Here is a 21,393-nt window from a genome sequence, read left to right as displayed (position 1 = left end):
ATCGATGAAACATTTTATCTCAATACAGTTTTCTGTTTCCAAAACTAGAATATGTTACGAACAGAGTGGACTAAGTTTTGTAGACTTTACCCTTTGCCAAAGTTTCCAAAAAATGTGTTGTTTAGGAGTGCAAAGGCGAATTGTGTTACTGCATACGCGCACTTCACAGAGTAGGTGTTCCTTAACTGAAATATGCAAATACATGCTAGAAATAATAGGCTCTCACTTGCTCGTGTTTGGTTCTGCCCACCTCCCTGCTTGTTCTGCCTGCTATGATTCATTTGCTCCCATTGGAAAAATCAGGCAGTGTTCTATTTTGGGTTGGTTCTAAAAATCTCTGACAGCACCAACAGCACAAACCATCTGCACTGTTCCTAGGCCGTCATTGTAAATAAGAATGTTATCTCAACTGACTTGCCTAGTTAAATAAAGGTATTTTTTTTAAATCTGTGTTTTTGTCAAATATTCTGAGAAAATTGTTAAAAGTAGTCATTGTGCATAGAAGTGTGTGGTTTGTTTAACTTTGCAATCATTGATTTTTGTTTAGCATTCAGTACATTTGAAAGTGAAATCGATGTCACTGACATCGTGGAATTGTCCTGAAATGGGAGAGCAACAGAAGCTCGAGGTGCAGTTCGAAGCTTCGTCCAGATGGGGCAATCCCGAGACCATTATGCGATCAAGACTAGTGTATTAACTTCTAGAGGTTTTACTTACAGTTTAAGTACGTTTTGTCTTTGTTTCTGATCCGAACAAGTGAATTATTTGAAGATTTTGTCCGCAAACTATTCAGTCTTGCAAAGACGAGTCTATAATAACAAAGGAACCGAAAATCTTAGTTGGGGTCTTGAATCTTTTTTTAGTATCCTACAAACTGGCAATGGAAGATTCGGACACCAGAGCAATTCTTCCCGAAGATACTCTATCGTCTGTAGACAACGAAATACGGATTAATGACACATTTTGTAATAACGAGGAGGTTGAGAATAAGGGACAGATTTGCTATAAACGGCCGCCGTTCGCTTGCCCGCTTTCGGTTTCTGTTGAACCCGTATTGTTTTTATCGATGTTCTCGCTGTCTCTTCAGTGGCCGCTGTCTACGCAGTACCTATGGGACCGCATCAGTGAAGACGTAGGTTACAACGGAACAAAAGGAGGGGGATGTGCCAACACTTCTGGGCCCCCAGACCCACTTCAAAAGGTGGGGGAAACCTAGACAATCCTCTATCATTCCTGTTCTTGTGTGCACGCTTTTATTCCAGCCTAGTACTAACACGGCTGGTTTAGCAAATAAAGGTCTTGAATGATGGTTAAATAATTGCTTAATTGGTTGAAATAACATCAAATAATAATCGAACTTCACGTTTAACATCTTAAATGATTATTATGATCAATGTTAACATTTATTCAACCAAGTTAGTCTAGCTGAGATAAAAATATATATTTTTAAGAGAGACCTGTATGGGATCAATATCATGCCAAATGTATTGTGAACTCACAGCATGCATTTTGTATTCGTGTATCATGATCTGTACAAATAACTTCCAATCCACAAATGTAAATCACCAATCCACAAACAAACACCATTACATTTGTATATCGATATATTGCATTAGATTTTTTTTTATTCCTACAGATATGCAGGTCATTTCCAAGGGCCTTAAGTAAAATGACTGCCATAAGATTTGTACATAGGAGAGATATGCGCAAACATGACAGTTATGGCAAATTATGTAAATTTCTTGTGTTACTTTTTGATTGATTCGATTTTTTAAAACTTTAGTTTATTTAGAAAATATTTTATTTTGTAAATATCTATTTCTTGAACTGCATTGTTGGTTAGGGGCTTGTAAGTAAAGCATTTCACTGTAAGTTCTACACCTGTTGAATTCGGGGCATGTGACAAATACAATTTGATTTGATTTGATACACATCAATATTAAAAGCAGCACGTCAGTAAAGGACATGTACATGACACAATAGAGTGCAATATATCAAACGACGGCCAATAAAATAAGTATCAAAACACTTCATGTAAGACAGAATCCTTCCTTACATACTGCAACGCCAACTAGTGACATCAGGTGACAACTAGAAACAACTACGTGTCTCAACAACCAGTCCATCTATTTGTCCTTTGAACTCCTCTTGGGACACCAGGTACTGGAGTTTTAGGTTGGCATGCAGATAACTGACCATGACAGTGAACTGTTTGCTTTCATCATAACTCAAACCATATCCTCTCATCATTCATCAGGAGGTAGAGACCCTGACAGCCCACTGGAACCTGTACATCAACTTGGGAGGATTTGCAGTGGGGCTGTTTGTGGTGACTCTGCTTGGCTCCTGGAGTGACCAGGGGGGCCGGCGGCCCGTGCTCATCCTGCCCAGCCTGGGTCTGGCCCTGCAGGCTGGGGTCTACCTGCTGGTCATGTACCTCAAGCTGCCTGTGGCCTGGTTCCTCCTGGGCAGGCTGCTCTCGGGCCTCTCAGGTAGGGATATGTCCTGTATTGATAAGAAGATGGGACATCATTATGTTAGCTTCAGGAAGATCTTTACTAAGATACAACCAGATAATACATCATGTCCAACTCAAGTTTTTCAGAATAAATTAGTTGCTCGGGCCAATTAACCAATTAATCCACTTCTTAAAAAACTTTTTTTGATCAATGTGGGCATCCTTGACCGACTTATCGATTAATCAACTAACTCATCCTTACTCTCAGGCGACTTCAACACCATCCTGGCAGGCTGCTTTGCCTATGTGGCTGACACCAGCGACAGGGGCTCCCGGACCTTCAGGGTGGCAGTGCTGGAGGCCTGTCTGGGACTGGCTGGCATGCTGGCCAGTATCATAGGGGGGCAGTGGCGTCGGGCACAAGGGTAGGTTATATCATCTTAAGATGGCCCAAGGTAGCTCGCTATCTGTGGATGAAAAACATCTCTCATATTCTTCTACAATTCATTTTTTGATTACAGTATGTTTGTAAGCTTCTTAACTAGATAACACTTATACCCCTCATGGGGACTTGATCCATACTGAAATAACCAAATTCTCTACCCTTTCTTTTCTTCCCCAGGTACATTAACCCATTCTGGCTGGTGCTGGCCACTAACCTGGCTGCTGCCCTCTATGCCTACCTGTTTGTACCCGAGTCCATCACTCCTGACCCCAGTGCCAAACTCTTTACCACCCGTCACCACCGCGCCGTCTACCGCCTCTACTCTGCACTAGGCGACCCCACCGAGGCCGGCAGTTACACAAAATGGAGGAGGTACAAACTGTGGCTCTACATCTTCTGCTTCTTCCTGGTGGTGACGGTCCACTTTGGCAGCCGCGAGCTGTTTGTTCTATATGAGCTGAGCTCTCCGCTGTGCTGGGGCCCAGGGCTGATTGGCTGGGGGTCTGCAGCTCAGAACCTGGCCTACCTCAGCAGCCTTCTGGGGTTGAGGACCTTGCAGCGATGCCTAGAGGACTCCTGGGTGTCTCTGGTGGGACTGGCCTCAAACATGACCGGCCTGGTGGTCATCTCACTGGCCAACACTACTGAACTCATGTTCACAGGTGAGAGGCTATCCCAGAAAACAAAACAAGTTAAAATGTTAAAATGACATCATTACAACCAGATTACAATCAGTTTAGAGTTTACTAGATGTATTGACCCTTTTCACAGTTTATTATTAGTCTTAGTGAACATGTGCTCTTGGCTCTGCTAGCAACAGTATAAGTCAGCAGTATTACCCGATGGTGTCTGGAGAACAGTACACAGGGAGAAACGCTCTAGTAGCACACAGTAAGACACATGTCTCCCAGAGTACTAGATCAATAAGCCTGCCCTGGAGGACTTCTGTTTTCTCTCTCCTCCTGTCTGGTTTCTTCCACAGAGATCACACAGCTGGGTAGAGGTCGCAAAACTCACTGCTTATCCACTGCCTTCTAGTGATGGTGATAGATTATACATGGAACATCCCCATCATCATTGTTGTGTGTCCATTCCCCAAGTCAACTTCCATAGTGTACCTTTAACAGGTAAACGTGTGTCTACTCCCCTTCTCTAACAGGCTATGGGCTGTGCTTCCTCTACATGGCAGCCACTCCAGTCCTCAGGGCCAAGCTGTCCAAGCTGGTGGGGCCTGAAGAACAAGGTGAAAGAGCGCTATCAAAAGAAAGCCCTTAGCTGGGATATATTCACAATATGTCACGGCCTCTCATGTATACAGTTTCATAGTGCTCTATGACTACTATATAAGGTGCTGTAAATGTTAATAAGGTAGCATAACATTTCATAAGAATATGCTTTAAGTGCTACGTGCTATTTCCTGTCCTGTGTGTGTTTCAGGTGCGTTGTTTGCGTCGGTGGCCTGTGTGGAGGGGCTGTGTTCCCTGGTGGCCAGCAGCCTCTTTAACTCTCTCTACCCAGCCACCCTGCACATCATGAAGGGATTCCCCTTCCTGTTCGGAGCCCTCCTCCTCCTCATCCCCACAGGGATCATTGGGTAAGTCCTTCCTTACCTGAAATTCCAATTTCAGTTTTCCTCATTTAAAACACTGAGGCCATAAATACCTTGTGATTCATGCATGTTGTTGTGTGTTTAGGATAGTTGAGTGTCGGGATCAGAGGACAGACAGAAGAGAGGACTCTGCAACATCCTGACACTGACTGACTGACAGACAGACAGACAGACAGACAGACAGACAGACAGACAGACAGACAGACAGACAGACAGACAGACAGACAGACAGACAGACAGACAGACAGACAGACAGGTAGTAGATAAACTTCCTCACATCACAGCCTCTGCTGCCCTACATACACCTTTTTACCAGTGTGCTGGAGAGGTAGCTGACTGTCATTAGACCACACAGAGTTTGGATTCCGTGGCTTCAACACCAAAAGACCAAGACCAAAAAGCTGGAATTTAATTGGACCTTTATTTAACCAGGCAAGTCAGTTAAGAACAAATTCTTATTTTCAATGACGGCCTAGGAACAGTGGGTTAACTGCCTGTTCAGGGGCAGGAAGACAGATTAGTACCTTGTCAGCTCGGGGGTTTGAACTTGCAACCTTCCGGTTCCTAGTCCAACTCTCTAACCCCTAGGCTACCCTGCCGCCCCAGCCAATCCACCATATCAGACATCACTGTGCACTACGTCATCTGAGACTAGAAGAGAAAGAGGTCTGAGTTCTCTGTTGTATTTTAAACTGAAAACCTAATGTGAGCTGACATACAATTGTGGTGAAATAATACCCACAGTACTATATCAAACTATCCAAGGGCAGGCAGAAAATACATGACTCAGAAAATATGAAATTCAATAACAGTGCATCTCAATGTCACCATAGCATGTGAGCAGCAGATAGATCGAATTTAGCCCAACTTGTCCAGACTCAACCATTAGTATCTCTGAACAAACCGAGACCCATCCGCTTCTAACAGCAGTCAGGGAGTACTGAGTTACACTGCTTACAGTTTACTGTCATCCCTCCATTCAACAGATAACCCAGTCTAACCCCTTAAGTGCCCTAACACAGCAACCCTGTCACCCCTCCATACTATACAATAGATAGGCAAGTAAGTGTGTGTGTGTGTGTGCCAGTGTGCCAATAGATGGCCTAGTCTAAACTCCCTGCTCCCTAAAGTGTTCTCACATAGCAACACATGATAACCCCCCAGCACAAGGCCACAGCTAGCTCACACACACCACACACACTGTCCTGTGTTCAACCCTGAGTAGCACAGGGGGCAACCAGATATCTTATAACACATTTAAAAGGATGCAACAGAAACTGAGGGGTTGCGGTCAGGGGGAGAGTTGAAGCATTACTATCACTCAGTATTTGGGTGATATATTTTGATTTGCTGTTAAGTAAGGTCTGTGATATGCCTACTGGCTTTCCGTCTTCTGAAATCATGTAACCAATGTGTTCAATGCACTGACTGGAAGTTGCTATGGATAAGAGTTTCTGCTCAGAATTGTGAATTGATTTTAATGTCTGCACCGTACAGTATTACTGATTTTTAAATGCTGTGAATGATATTTATCATCTTTAGAAAATGGTACGAATGAATGATTGAATCATGCCAATGATATATTTGACACTTAAAGTTAAGTGGCTTCCTATGAAATATTATTGCCTCATAAAACATTTATAGCATCTTGTAGATGCTGATGTGGAAAGCCAATTATATATTTGATAACATTTAACTGGCTTCTTATGAAATGTTATTGCCTTATAAAACATTTATAGCACCTTGTAGATGCAGAAGTGGAACATATGAAACTCTACTACAATAAAGCAAGCCACAAAAGGTCATGGTATATGATGAGTGTTTCACAACTAGGGGCCTTCTGCCTCATGCCTTACTGATTAGTATACCATTTCATAATACCATTGAATCCATTAGCTGCTATGAATATGTTAATAATAATAAGGCAATATAACGCTTCATATGAATCCATTTCAAGTACAGTGTTGCACTGTATTTTAATGCACAGAAAGATTCACAGATTTACTGTATCCTTTTTATTGTGGCACTATATTGTAAAATGACAACAATGTCTAAATCATGAAGTCCAACATGTCCATGTATACAGTATTTAATCAACATACCTATATTAAGAGCAACACATATATTAAGGCAACAGGGGAAATAGCCCAGAAGAGCCATCAAAACAGTGTCAAGATATAGCTAGCAGTGCTGAGAGCTTGGGACTGAGATGACATTTTTTGTTTTCCTTTCCCCCACACTGTTTAGTACTGTGTGGATACATAAGTATCTACTGTACATCACTAACAGATATGAATCCACAAAACCAACACCTCACTAATAACCTAATAATTCCATGTTTAAAGTAAAGTGTTAGCATTCCACTTCATTGAACTATAAATACAATAACTTGGTGATTTTATCACTTCTGTGCTCATTTTGCAACACTTGGTTAGTAATATCTAAACTGATAATCAGAAACTGCATGATTGTTTTGTTAGATGTTTTTCTGATCATGTCACAGATAATAGTATAGACTTCAAATGATTTAGACAGGGGTGGTGCATGCTGGTCTAAAAAAGATCCTCAATGTGAGCCATGTATACAGTATTTAGCGCTGCCCTCAATGTGATATCATTTATCTACTGAATTGCTTCTGTCCAATAGATACAAGCCAGTGAACTAAGGCTGACTGTCAAGCAGCCAAGTCAATGACAGAATATCTTTTGGCGTGAGGAAGGAATCAAACCACAAATCAGCATTGTAGTTACATCAGTTTAGCTGAACAAAGTAATGCAGCATGTTGTGACTGTATACTACAAGACTTTCTGACAGGCAGGGGATAGAAGTGTTTTCATGGAGTAGCTTCAGCCTTAGGTGGTAGTGTAGATATTGGTTTTGTAATCTGATTGTATCTTTGTGAACAGTGAGAGAGAGTGTCTATCCATTTTCACATGAGCAAAATACATTGATAATGGTATTTTTCATTGCCTCAAATTTGGTTGAGAGAGAGAGTTCTTTGTGAACCCCTGATTGTCGCTGGGCAGATGAGTGTAAGTGTATAATGAGTATAGTTATTGTAGACCTCTTCTATCCTGGTCCCAGATCTGTTTGTGTAGTTTCGACATCTCGTATGGTCCTTGTCACGACAATGACCATAGGAGTTGGCAAAACAGCACATAAACAGATCTGGGACCAGACTCGATCTGTATCGGTCAGAGGTCATCTCTGTTGGATTAGGCTGTTTGCCAGCACCCAGGTTACACAATCGTAATGACACATCAAATCAATGCAATAGTCGACCACCAATGAGCTTGCAGGATTCCATTTAAGCACCATGAGAAGAAAAAAAAGATACAGTATTTCGCATACACTATGTACTTTACGCAGGAACATTACTAAAAGCCTGGTCCCAGATCTGTTTGTACTCTTGCCAACTCCAAGCCTAACATGTCAAGGAGTTGGAATGATAGCACAAACAGGCTGGTACTCAGGCTACTATAAACCCGAATGTTGTATTTTCTTTGAAAGTATGGGCTTATTTATAACAATGAGAGAGCAGTGCTATGGAGAGGAAACAGAGATACTCCACATTTGTATTACGTGTAATGCATGATGCCATCAACGGCTGACTTTTAAGACTGGTTACTTCCTGAGAGACAAACAATATACCTGACCATGCTAATAACAGCTTATGACAGTGGAACTGCAGCTTTGGAGAGCACTACATGGTATTTACAAGTGCTGAAAAGCACATGATTTAAATACTGACTATTAAAGTGTCTTCACATGCACATGGGTAGAGCTGACCAACCAGAGCGCAGACCATGCTCTGTTTGACATTATTGATTACTGATCACTAATGGTCATACTTTTACATCATCACAGACCAGAGCTCCACTAGGGCACTCTGTCTTGGGACAGTCTGTCTTGGGACAGTCTGTCTGGTCTTGGCTGGGGTTGCCTTTGAGAAAACGCAGGATCTTCTCAATGGTGGCCTCTTGGTACTCATGGGACCACCTGTATCGAGAGAGAAAGGGAGGGAGGGAGTGAAAGAGGGAGAAGGGGAAAGAGAAAGAGGAAGGGAGAAAGAGGGAGAGATAAAGAGTTTGAGTGATAGAAAAAGATAAGAGAGAAGGAAAGAGAAAGAGAGGGAGACAGGGGGAAAGAAAATGTAAGAAACTCCAGCGAAGTGCACTTTGGATAAGTGTTCAAACTGCTCATCTCTCTCAAACAGTCTGCCGCCTCTGTCTGACTCACTTGATGCCGTTGAAGTTGAGGATGGTTTTCATGTCCTCAGGCAGAGAGTTTGGGTCAGGCCACATGAAGTTATCAGTGACAGGGACGATGTTCTTCTTCTCAGCGAGAGCTGTGACAATCTCCTGCAGGATTTACGAGAGGTACGTTAAATCACAGACAGACACAGTGTCTACGCAGTCTAGACATGTAAGGGGCACGGGTATATGGGGAAAATAATGTCTCAACTGTAACATTGTTCTGTATGCAGTGCAGGGGCGTCAATAGGGCATGGCAGAGTATGGCAGTCGCCAGACCCTCGCTCAACACCAACAATTTAAAATAGGCTACTAAAATCATTCCAAGGCAAATGCATTATTAGTGGGCTGGCTTTAGGACCATGCACACGCCTTTGAGCGTGCGAGAAGGGTGTTTGTCCGGCTGGATGCCTTTGAGAGAGCACATCGACGCAGTTGCAGTGAACATTGCAACTTTTCTTTCAAAACAGTGCAGAGGTGGAAGATAGTTGTAGATGGCTAGGTAGTTACTGTTTGACTTGACATGAAACTAAACTTGAGTTTTTAATACCGGTGCTGAACTAGTGGGTATAGTAGCAGCTCATTTCTGTATGACGTGATTGTAGAATGTTAAGTCCTTTATTGACTAAGGTGAATGAAGCTACAGCAGCAAGGTGATAATATTATGCCCTGACCTTAGTTATCTTTGTTTTCTTTATTATTTTGGTCAGGTCAGGGTGTGACTAGGGTGGGTATGTTAGTTTTGAATTGTCTAGGGCTTTTTGTATATCTAGGGGGTTTCGTAAGTCTAGGTACAGTGCCTTGCGAAAGTATTCGGCCCCCTTGAACTTTGCGACCTTTTGCCACATTTCAGGCTTCAAACATAAAGATATAAAACTGTATTTTTTTGTGAAGAATCAACAACAAGTGGGACACAATCATGAAGTGGAACGACATTTATTGGATATTTCAAACTTTTTTAACAAATCAAAAACTGAAAAATTGGCCGTGCAAAATTATTCAGCCCCCTTAAGTTAATACTTTGTAGCGCCACCTTTTGCTGCGATTACAGCTGTAAGTCACTTGGGGTATGTCTCTATCAGTTTTGCACATCGAGAGACTGAAATTTTTTCCCATTCCTCCTTGCAAAACAGCTCGAGCTCAGTGAGGTTGGATGGAGAGAAATTTTTGAACAGCAGTTTTCAGTTCTTTCCACAGATTCTCGATTGGATTCAGGTCTGGACTTTGACTTGGCCATTCTAACACCTGGATATGTTTATTTTTGAACCATTCCATTGTAGATTTTGCTTTATGTTTTGGATCATTGTCTTGTTGGAAGACAAATCTCCGTCCCAGTCTCAGGTCTTTTGCAGACTCCATCAGGTTTTCTTCCAGAATGGTCCTGTATTTGGCTCCATCCATCTTCCCATCAATTTTAACCATCTTCCCTGTCCCTGCTGAAGAAAAGCAGGCCCAAACCATGATGCTGCCACCACCATGTTTGACAGTGGGGATGGTGGTTCAGGGTGATGAGCTGTGTTGCTTTTACGCCAAACATAACGTTTTGCATTGTTGCCAAAAAGTTCAATTTTGGTTTCATCTGACCAGAGCACCTTCTTCCACAGGTTTGGTGTGTCTCCCAGGTGGCTTGTGGCAAACTTTAAAAGACACTTTTTATGGATATCTTTAAGAAATGGCTTTCTTCTTGCCACTCTTCCATAAAGGCCAGATTTGTGCAATATACAACTGATTGTTGTCCTATGGACAGAGTCTCCCACCTCAGCTGTAGATCTCTGCAGTTCATCCAGAGTGATCATGGGCCTCTTGGCTGCATCTCTGATCAGTCTTCTCCTTGTATGAGCTGAAAGTTTAGAGGGACGGCCAGGTCTTGGTAGATTTGCAGTGGTCTGATACTCCTTCCATTTCAATATTATCGCTTGCACAGTGCTCCTTGGGATGTTTAAAGCTTGGGAAATCTTTTTGTATCCAAATCCGGCTGTAAACTTCTTCACAACAGTATCTCGGACCTGCCTGGTGTGTTCCTTGTTCTTCATGATGCTCTCTGCGCTTTTAACGGACCTCTGAGACTATCACAGTGCAGGTGCATTTATACGGAGACTTGATTACACACGGGTGGATTGTATTTATCATCATTAGTCATTTAGGTCAACATTGGATCATTCAGAGATCCTCACTGAACTTCTGGAGAGAGTTTGCTGCACTGAAAGTAAAGGGGCTGAATAATTTTGCACGTGCAATTTTTCAGTTTTTGATTTGTTAAAAAAGTTTGAAATATCCAATAAATGTCGTTCCACTTCATGATTGTGTCCCACTTGTTGTTGATTCTTCACAAAAAATACAGTTTTATATCTTTATGTTTGAAGCCTGAAATGTGGCAAAAGGTCGCAAAGTTCAAGGGGGCCGAATACTTTCGCAAGGCACTGTATATGTAGGTCTATGGTGGCCTGAATTGGTTCCCAATCAGAGGCAGCTGTTTATCGTTGTCTCTGATTGGGGACCATATTTAGGTAGCCATAGGGTATTTGTGAGTTCTTATTCTATGTTTAGTTGCCTGTCTGCACTAGCCTTATTAGCGTTTCGTTTTGTTTGTTAGTTCAGTGTTGCATTTCTTTATTAAAAGAAGTATGTATGCATATCACGCTGCGCCTTGGTCTCCTCCATACAATGAACGTGACAGATAATGTCAAGTCAATTTTGCAGTTTGTTTTTAGCATTTTTAAATTGTGTAGCAATGGAGTACATGAGCTTCAACTTTATATAAATTCCTTGGAGCTTCAATGTTGCCATACCCTAACAAGTTCTTATTTTCAATGACGGTCTAGGAACAATGGATTAACTGCCTTGTTCAGGGCCTTGTTCATTTTGTACCTTGTCAGCTCAGGGATTTGATCTTGCAACCTTTCGGTTACTAGTCCAACACTCTAACCACTAGGCTACGCTGCAGCCCCAAATGACGCCACTGGTGCAGGAGACCTCTCTATGTCTAATATTGTATATCACTAACATATAGATGGAACATCTAGACATGTAAAGGCTAGAGTGACAGGATTATACACATAGAAACATTTTGGAATTCCATCTAGATACTATTGGATCTAGACTGAATGAATAAAACATTATGAACACCTGCTTGTTCCATGACAGAATGACCAGGTGAATCCACGTGAAAGCTATGATCCCTTGTTGATGTTTGTCGGGGCATGGACTCTACAAGGTGTTGAAAGCGTTCCATAGGGATGCTGCCCCATGTTGACTCCAATAATTCCCACAGTTGTGTCAAGTTGGCTGGATGTCCTTTGGGTAGGGGACCATTCTTGATACACACAGGAAACTGTTGATACACAATCCATGTCATGAGGCTTAAAAATCCTTCTTTAACCTGTCTCCTCCTCTTCATCTATACTGATGGAAGTGGATTTAACAAGTGACATCAATAACGGATCATATTGTTCACCTGGATTCACCTGGTCAGTCTATGTCATGGAAAAAGTGATGTTTTGTATACTCAGTGTATATTGTCCTGTATGCAGAACCGATCTATGTATAGATCCGTCTATGTCTGACCTTGTGTACCCAGTCCTTCATGCCAGTGTCACCCATGCACTTGTCGAGGGCGTTGGCAGACAGCACCAGGATGAAGTTCCGTGCCCGCTGGACGCTCTGGATCAGCTTGTCCTCAAACTTCCCTGCTTCCAGCTTCTCCACGTCAATGAACACACTGAAACCTCTGACCTGCAGGTGGACCTTCAACAGACTGGGGGGGGAGTAACAATTAACGATCTATAGATCTTAGCCTCCAGATAATCCTGACAAACCTGATAATGTTGTTCCAAAGCTCCCTAGCTTTCCCTCTCTCCTGACTATTATTCCTCGCCCTATCCATGACTCTCCCTCTTCCTCTCCCTCTCTGCAGACCTGGCGAGCTGGGAACCGGTAGTCCTGCGGTAGCTAATAAACACATCCGGTCCAGGGGGCTGGGCATCGGTCAGACACGGCTTAATCGGCCTACGGGTGGCTGCCAGGATCTTGGCGCGATGGATGCCATTCTCTAGAAGGAGAAAAGGAATACTTTATTCTCCATTGTCTTGCAGGGAACATAAATGTGGCTTTTGGCTCACAACCCACCTATGTAACAGTCTGACTGGAGCTGTTGGTCGGTGAGGTGGAGGACGTTCTCGCGGTCCACGCCAGACTGCACCAGGCCGTAGGTGTACTGGCGGAAGCGTGGGCTCACCTCGCCCAGCCAGTCAGCCATGTTGTTGGGGTCACAGGTCGAGTAGTTGGCGTAGGTCTTCAGCACACGCAAGTCACGGAGGAACCTAGAAGACAAAACAAAATGGAGTGGGAAGGGTGAGGTGGGGATTTTATTTCAATGCTCAATTTCACTGATGTTGACTGGTGTAACAGACGTTTTATAAGCTTGACATAAACTTGACAGATGATTGAACTAACCTCTTGCGAGTGAGTCCTGCGGTCATGCCCAGGTCAGTGCTCAGCTCCTGGTCTGTGATGTTCAGCAGTAGGTCACCATCCACCTGCAGCTCCTGAAGGATGGGCAGAGAGAGTAGAGAGAAAGACTGAGTTAATTTCGTGAATAAGAGGCTAAGGAGAAATACAGGTAACTGCCAAAACAAAGGAAACACCAACATAAAGTGTCTTAATAGGTTGTCGGGGCACCACGAGCCAGAACAGCTTTAATGCGACTTGGCATAGATTCTACAAGTGTCTGGAACTCTATTGGAAGGATGCTTTGCTGATGGTGGTAGAAAACGCTGTCTCTAGAATCTTCCATAAGTGTTTAATTGGGTTGAGATCTGGTGACTAAGAGGGGCACGGCATATGGTTTACATTGTTTTCATGCTCATCAAACCATTCAGTGACCACTCGTGCCCTATGGATGGGGGCATTGTCATCGTATGGGGGCATAGCCATGGTTGACAAAATAATGGCCAAAATACTGGCCTGCCCAGCATTTTTATACATGTCCCTAAGCATGATGATATGTTAATTGCTTAATTAACTCAGGAACCACATCTGCATGAAAGCAGCTGCTTTCAATGTACTTAGTATCCTTCATTTACTCAAGTATTTCTATTATTTTGGTAGTTACCTGTAGGTATCCATATCTAATAGATATGAAACCAAACATTCACCTTATTTTGTCACCATCTTTACAAGGACTATAGAAGAACATTCTCATTGTTTATTGTTCAAACCTTGTCTTTGCTATCGCTATCTCTATCTATCTTTCTCTCTCACAAACACACACTGAGACACAGAAACACACACCTGGAAGCGTTCAGTATAAGAGCTGAATCCAATCACTTGGAGCCATCTCTGCACCTCACCGCCCTTCCAGTTGGGCACGGAGGAGAGGATACGTCGCGGCACCTCCTCCCCCATCATCCCCAGTGCCCGCTTGGCCAGGGCACAGGCCGTCCCGTTGCTGGAGTACATGACAATCCTTTTCAGGCTCTGCACCGCACCTATCTCCTGGAAGATCTGGGAGGAAGAATGTACACACATTCAATTGTATGTCCATTGATATTGTAGGGCTGGTGATTTTAATGAAGGAACATTTAAATCCCTTTTACTTCATTTTTACCGGTATGTCACCTGTGCAACTAAATGAAACAAAACTTGATCACATTTACTCCACACACAGAAACGCATAAAAGGCTCTCCCTCGCCCTCCCTTTGGCAAATCTGACCATAACTCTATCCTCATGATTCCTGTTTACAAGCAAAAACTCAAACAGGAAGTAACAGTGACGCACTCAATACGGAAGTGGTCAGATGAAATGGATGCTAACGGACTGTTTCGCTAGCACAGACTGGAATATGTTCGGATTCATCCAATAACATTGAGGAGTTTACCACATCAGTCACTGGCTTCATTAATAAGTGCATCGACGATGTCGTCCCCACAGTGACCGCACGTACTGTACATATCCCAACCAAAAGCCATGGATTACAGGCAACAGCCGCACTGAGCTATAGGTTGGAGCTTCTGCTTTCAAGGAGCAGGATACTAATCCGGATGTTTATTTGAAATCCCACTACGACCTTCAATGAGCCATCAAACATCCAGCTTGAACGCTTGTCGGATGTGGCAGGGCAAACTATTAAGGATTGCAAAGGGAAACCCAGCCGCAAGCTGCCCAGTGACGCGAGCCTACCAGACAAGCTAAATGCCTTCTATGCTCGTTTCAAGGCAAGTAACACTAAACCATGCATGAGAGCGCCAGCAGTTCCAAACGATTGTGTGTTCTCACTCTCCATAGCCAATGTAAGACCTTAAACAGGTTAACATTCACAAGGCCGCGGGGCCGGATGGATACCAGGATACGTAATAAGAGCATGTGCTTACCAGCTGGTGGGTGTCTTCACTGACATTTTCAAACTCTCCCTGACCCAGTTTGTAATACCTACATGTTTCAAGCAGATCACCATAGTCCCTTTGCCCAAGAACGCCCAGGTAACCTGTCTAAATGTATATTGCCCATAGCACTCACATCATTAGCCATGAAATGGTTTGAAAGGCAGATCATGACTCAGTTTACATACACTAAGTTGACTGTGCCTTTAAACAGCTTGGAAAATTCCAGAAAATTATGTCATGGCTTTAGAAGCTTCAGATAGGCTAATTGACATCATTTGAGTCAATTGGAGGTGTACCTGTGGATGTATTTCAAGGCCTACCTTCCAACTCAGTGAGTCTTTGCTTGATATCATGCGAAAATCTAAAGAAATCAGCCATGACCTCAGAAAAAAATTGTTGACCTCCACAGTCTGCTTCATCCTTGGGAGCAATTTCCAAATTCCTGAAGGTACCACGTTTCATCTGTACAAACAATAGTACACAAGTATAAACACCATGGGACCACGCAGCCGTCATACCGCTCAGGAAAGAGACGTGTTCTGTCTCCTAGAGATGAACGTACTTTGGTGCGAAAAGTGCAAATCAATCCCAGAACAACAGCAAAGGACCTTGTGAAGATGCTGGAGGAAGCAGGTACAAAAGTATCTATATCCACAGTAAAACGAGTCCTATATTGACAAAACCCGAAAGGCGCTCAGCAAGAAAGAAGCCACTGCTCCAAAACCGCCATGAAAAGCCAGACAACGGTTTGCAACTGCACATGGGGACAAAGATCATACTTTTTAGAGAAATATCCTCTGATCTGATGAAACAAAAATAGAACTGTTTGGCCATAATGATCATCGTTATGTTTGGAGGGAAAAGGGGGATGCTTGCAAGCCGAAGAACACCATCCCAACCGTGAAGCATGGGGGTGGCAGCATCATGTTGTGGGGGATGCTTTGCTGCAGGAGGAACTGATGCACTTCACAAAATAGATGGCATCATGATGTAAGAAAATTATGTGGATATATTGAAGCAACATCTCAAGACATCAGTCAGGAAGTTAAAGCTTGGTTGCAAATGGGTCTTCCAAATGAACAATGACCCCAAGCATACTTCCAAAGTTGTGGCAAAATGGCTTAAGGACAACAAAGTCAAGGTATTGGAGTGGCCACCACAAAGCCCTGACCTCAATCCCATAGAACATTTATGGGCAGAACTGAAAAAAGTTTGTGTGAGCAAGGAGGCCTACAAACCTGACTCAGTTACACCAGCTCTGTCAGGAGGAATGGGCCAAAATTCCCCCAACTTATTGTGGGAAGCTTGTGGAAGCCTACCCCGAAACGTTTGACCCAAGTTAAACAATTCAAAGGCAATGCTACTAAATACTAATTGAGTGTATGTAAACTTCTGACCCACTGTGAATGTGATGACAGAAATAAAAGCTGAAATAAATCATTCTCTCTACTATTATTCTGACATTTCACATTCTTAAAATAAAGTTGTGATCCTAACTGACCTAAGACAGGGATTTTTTTACTAGGATTAAATGTTAGGAATTGTGAAAAACTGAGTTGAAATGTATTTGGCTAAGGTGTATGTAAACTTACGACTTCAACTGTATTTGAGAATGCTGTTCATTGACTACAGCTCAGCGTTCAACACTATAGTGCCCTCTAAGCTTATCACTATGCTCAGGACCCTGGGACTGAACACCTCCCTCTGCAACTGGATCCTGGACTTCCTGATGGGCCACCCCCTGGTGGTAAGGGTAGGCAACAACACATCCGCCATGCTGACCCTCAACACAGTGGCCCATCTGGGGTGCATGCTTAGTCCCCTCCTGTACTCCCTGTTCACCCACGACTTTGTGGCTGTGCACGACTCCAACACCATCATTAAGTTTGCTGATGACACAACAGTGGTAGGCCTGATCACTGTCCTCTCTGCTACAGAGACTGTCCTCTCTGCTACAACACGGCAAGCGGGACCGATACACCAAGTTTGGAACCAACAGAACCCTGAACAGCTTCTACCCCCAAGCCATAAGACTACTAAATAGTTAACCAAATAGTCTACACCTGCTGTTTACAAAGCGTGTGACAAATGCAATTTGATTTGATTTGATTTTATATACAGTTAGGTAAGTGGGGACCAGAAGTGGTTTTAGGCCCCAAAAGGTTGTTGGGTGAAATCCCTGTATCCACTACCCACTAAAGCAGGGTTTCCAAAACCCGGTCCTCTACATTTAGTTTTTTTGTCCTAGCACTACACATCTGATTCAAATAATCAACTAATCATCAAGCTTTGATCATTTTAATCAGCTGTGTAGTGTTAGGACAAAAACCTAAACGTGCACCCCTTGGGGTCCAGAGGACCAAGTTTGTGAAACTCTGCACTAAGGTGTAGTGGTCACCACAGGGAGGGCGTGCAGGCTTTTGTTCCAGCCCAGCACTACCACATCTGATTCAGCAAATCAACTGCTTATCAAGGTAGAATCAGGTGGGCTTTTGTTCCCTGATACTGACCTTGGTGTTCCGCTGGCGTGACTTGATGCTGGTCTCGACACACAAGTAGAAGGCAGCGATACACTTCCCCTCCAGTCTGGCCCCATCCAGTAGTGGCAGGAGCTGCTGTAGGTCTGCAGCCGTCCTCCCCTGCATGCTGTCCGCACTGTCCAGCAAGCTCCTGGCAAACTCATCAGGGTCCAGAGATGCAATAAAAGGCTCCACCAGCTCCAACGTCCCTGACTTCACCACCTATAATAATACATTTAGCAGACACTTTAATCCAGGGAAATTTACAGTGTTGTGTGCATACGTGTTTTTGTATAGGTGGTCAGTGCAGGAATCAAACCAACCCCCCTGGTGTTACAACCTCCGTGCTGTACTAACTGAGCCACACAGGACCCACCTCCTGCTCGATCTCCCGGTTATTGGCGAGCACGGCCACCGCTAAACACGCATGGAAGCGGATGAGCTCATCCTCTTTGGAGAACGCCAACGGAAACAACCACTCGGCTGCCTGCTTCTCGATCATCAGCCGCTGGCAGTGATGGCCGCCATACATGGCGCAGTTGGCGAGTGCCACGGCACAGTGGCGGAGGACGGTGGGGTCGGTACCGCGGCACCAGAAGAGCAGGGCATCCAGGGCGCCATTGGCGATGAGCTGGGCGGACGTCTCCTCGGTGTGTTTGAACATATGCTCCAGGATGCCTGAGACACTGCGGGCCAGCTGGGCATCCTCTGTCTCCCTCGTCAGGTTCAGGATCACCCCCAGACCCATGTGAGCCACATAATCTCTGAATAGGAAGAGAGAGAGGTGAAGAGGGTAAAGAAAATGATTAGTATATAACTAGGCAGGGTTGTGTAGGTTATTTCAAAATGTAATCCGTTACAGATACTAGTTACCTGTCCAAAATTCTAATCAGTAACGTAACTTTTGGATTACTCAAACGCAGTAACGTAATCTGATTATATTCAGTTACTTTTATATTACTTTCCCCTCAAGAAGCATTAGAAGAAGGCAAAAATGTATGTTACCAATTAAAGACATCTATTGCAGGATAAATCAATGTTAAAGTTTACATATCTGGCCATATGGATGTTAAATTTGACTTTATGGGTTGGTTATGTATGATTCTTCTAACCCATCGCTTTCTACTACATATAATAATATGATTAACTTATATCTTTACATTAAAAACCAAAGTCTATCAGAATTCCAGTCATTCCAATAAATGTTATACCCCTTGACCTTCAGGAATGGGACTTGGAAATATGGAAGTATAGATTATCCAAATTGTTTTACCTGAGCACCAAAAACTAAGGACTTATTAGCCAGCGCTACTCTATTTATGATTTTGTTGTCATGGAGGACTGATTGGGCTCATTGGTTTGAGTTGAAAAATAAATGCTGCGCTCATGGAATGGCATGATTTGATCAATAATAAGTGATATCTGTATCGTCTAGACGTCACCACTGCTGTCCTTACCTCCAACGGTGCGACTGGAAGACATAGCTTGGACTGTAGCCTACAAATGACTATTCCTGCTCTTTTCCTGCGATCCATCAAACACATTTGGTGTGTCGTCATAGTGGTCTCTGACTTATGGTCAGACTCACTCAGGTGTAACAAATTTACATTTGCTCCTTTTTTCAATGCTGATTTGAATGTCATTGAAAAAACAGAGAAGTGTCAAATATTTTTTCGCAAACATTCTTTCTAAATGTAAAACTTATCCTCGAAGTAATCATCTAGTTTTTCAAAAGTATCTGTAATCTGATTACAATATTTTGGCTGGTAACGCAACAATTACTGTAATTACCGTAACAATTACATGTAATCAGCTCCTCCCCAAACCAGTGGCTGAGTTTATAAATGTTTTTTTTAACCTTTATTTAACTAGGAAAGTCAGTTAAGAACAAATTCTTATTTACAATGACAGCCTACCGGCGAACAGTGGGTTAACTGCCTTGATCAGGTGCAGAACGACATATTTTTACCTTGTCAGCTCGGGGATTCAATCCAGCAACCTTTCAGTTACTGGCCCAATGTTCAAACCACTAGGCTGCCTCTGCCTGGTCTAACCACTAGGCTGCCTGGCGCCCCAGAACGACTAAGACTTATCTGTATCTGGGTCCTGGAAACTGGCCCTAAAGTTTAGGACCGAGGTAATATGTTGTACAACTGAAAAAGTGCATGTAGGCCTGTAGTGAATACACACCTGTTTTCAGAGACCAGTATCTGCTCCAGTAGTTTGGCAGACTCATAGGTGATCTCCACAGCAGGTGTCATTAGGAGTTGCAGGAGCAGCTCCAGTCCTCCGTCCAGTCGTATCCTGTTGCATATCTCCTCCGCGACTTGCCGGCCCACAGTAGGCAGAACCCAGGCCTCCTCCACTAACTGGAACGTCTCTGCGATGGCCCTGCGGGTCTCGTCTAGATCCGATGTATCTTTGGCTGATTTCAGTGTCTTGATAGCGGAGCGCAGGGCCGGGAGCGAGGTATCCAAAACATCCTGGACGTCGGCACCGTGGACACCCGGTGAGACCGGTGGTGCTTTCGGTTCCGAGGATGAGGTCGAGCTGCCCGACCTCCGGTTCCCAATCCGAATGACATATTCCGGTACCGTGAGTCTTTCGGAGCTGAACATGGAGAGGTATCGATAGAGTCTCCAGAGGAAAACGGTTAGAGATAAGAGCATCAACCGCCAATCTCTGTCAGGGCCAAGAAGGCTTGTTGCAGGCCCTGATCAATAACAGATCAATTATCAGGCCAGTTTCTCTGGAGAAATAAACGTGTGCGTAATAACCTGGTTATAACTGAATGGGAAACAATGTTTGTCTTGCAAGCAAGTTGTTTAGATATATGAACAAACCATAATAGGTGAAATTACAATCCCATCATCTGGACTGGATGCGGAGCTATAAAATCAAAGTGACACCTTTCACTAAATTGCATCATCATCACACTGATGTCATCTTTGAAAATAAGTGAATAAAGACTCATCTCGCATCATCATGACCAAGCCGTCACACTATGCTTGCATTTAAACCCGGATGTCCTCCGTTTTCTCCTATCATTTACACAAGGCCTTGTTGGATCAAATTATGTCTACTCAGAATAATCCGACGCCAAAAAAATGATCAAGCCTTCACGGTGTCCACTATTAGATAATGTATCACCACTGCGGATGTTTAGAGAACTCCTAGACAGGGAAAAACAATTGTCTCAAAAAGCCCATTACATATCAAATTATGTTTACCACCTGGATGGAGAAATATAAACAGCTCTGTTGTCTTCTGTCTCTCGCTTGCATTATTGAGGTTTAATCCAGACAATGACGCACTGTCGATCAAAATTACTCTCACGGTTTTCCTTTTTCCTGTCTATTTACATTACTATATTGAAACGACTTGTTATGCTTTAATCCATAACAAATATATCTTATTTAGGCTACGTATTCTTAAAATAGACTCTCTCCTTGACATCCTTGACTCAGCATCCTCGAACGTCCTCGAAGCTAGGACCGCCCATTATCTTCAGGATATATTTACAGACGAACATGTCATGCCGAGGCCCGCTCAGCAACAAAGCGCCAGTATGGTGCTCATCTCCACTATGACCCCTTGTGGATAAAGGTAGAAGTATAATCAATCAACAAGGTGGTACACACATCAACTGTGCTAAATAGGTTATTATGGAGCTACAATAAGATAAAACAGTGCACATCAATTGATACACTACATGTCCAAAAGTATG

At 43.4% G+C, this 21,393-nt stretch overlaps 2 protein-coding genes across 3 annotated transcripts; one reads left to right on the top strand and one right to left on the bottom strand.

Annotated features, from left to right (window-relative positions):
- The first annotated feature begins 593 nt into the window (after positions 1 to 593).
- slc46a1 (solute carrier family 46 member 1) lies at positions 594 to 6,583 on the top strand. 2 transcript variants are annotated; one of them, XM_042297363.1, is made up of 7 exons: positions 594 to 1,201; positions 2,258 to 2,492; positions 2,727 to 2,883; positions 3,081 to 3,565; positions 4,063 to 4,146; positions 4,341 to 4,497; positions 4,603 to 6,583. In XM_042297363.1, exons 1-7 carry the CDS (start codon positions 881 to 883, stop codon positions 4,604 to 4,606), a joined length of 1,443 nt encoding a protein of 480 aa, XP_042153297.1. In that variant the 5' UTR covers positions 594 to 880; the 3' UTR covers positions 4,607 to 6,583. The 2 variants fall into 2 exon arrangements, with proteins under 2 accessions (XP_042153297.1, XP_024300787.1); XM_024445019.2 differs by having other exon boundaries at positions 4,598 to 6,583.
- A 1,217-nt stretch (positions 6,584 to 7,800) lies between these two features.
- On the bottom strand, positions 7,801 to 21,184 carry LOC112267014 (NAD(+) hydrolase SARM1-like). The gene is made up of 10 exons (XM_024445010.2): positions 19,857 to 21,184; positions 18,043 to 18,430; positions 17,658 to 17,888; positions 14,055 to 14,267; positions 13,218 to 13,309; positions 12,891 to 13,084; positions 12,681 to 12,813; positions 12,330 to 12,519; positions 8,752 to 8,873; positions 7,801 to 8,511 (listed from the first exon to the last, which is right to left on the bottom strand). The coding sequence occupies exons 1-10, from the start codon at positions 20,333 to 20,335 to the stop codon at positions 8,358 to 8,360; spliced, it is 2,196 nt and encodes a 731-aa protein (XP_024300778.1). The 5' UTR covers positions 20,336 to 21,184; the 3' UTR covers positions 7,801 to 8,357.
- Between the last annotated feature and the right edge of the window lie 209 nt (positions 21,185 to 21,393).

This window comes from Oncorhynchus tshawytscha, linkage group LG14 (genome assembly GCF_018296145.1).
Source record: "Oncorhynchus tshawytscha isolate Ot180627B linkage group LG14, Otsh_v2.0, whole genome shotgun sequence".
In the NCBI taxonomy this organism is placed as follows: Eukaryota; Metazoa; Chordata; class Actinopteri; order Salmoniformes; family Salmonidae; genus Oncorhynchus; species Oncorhynchus tshawytscha.
This window is presented reverse-complemented; position numbering and strand designations above follow the sequence as displayed.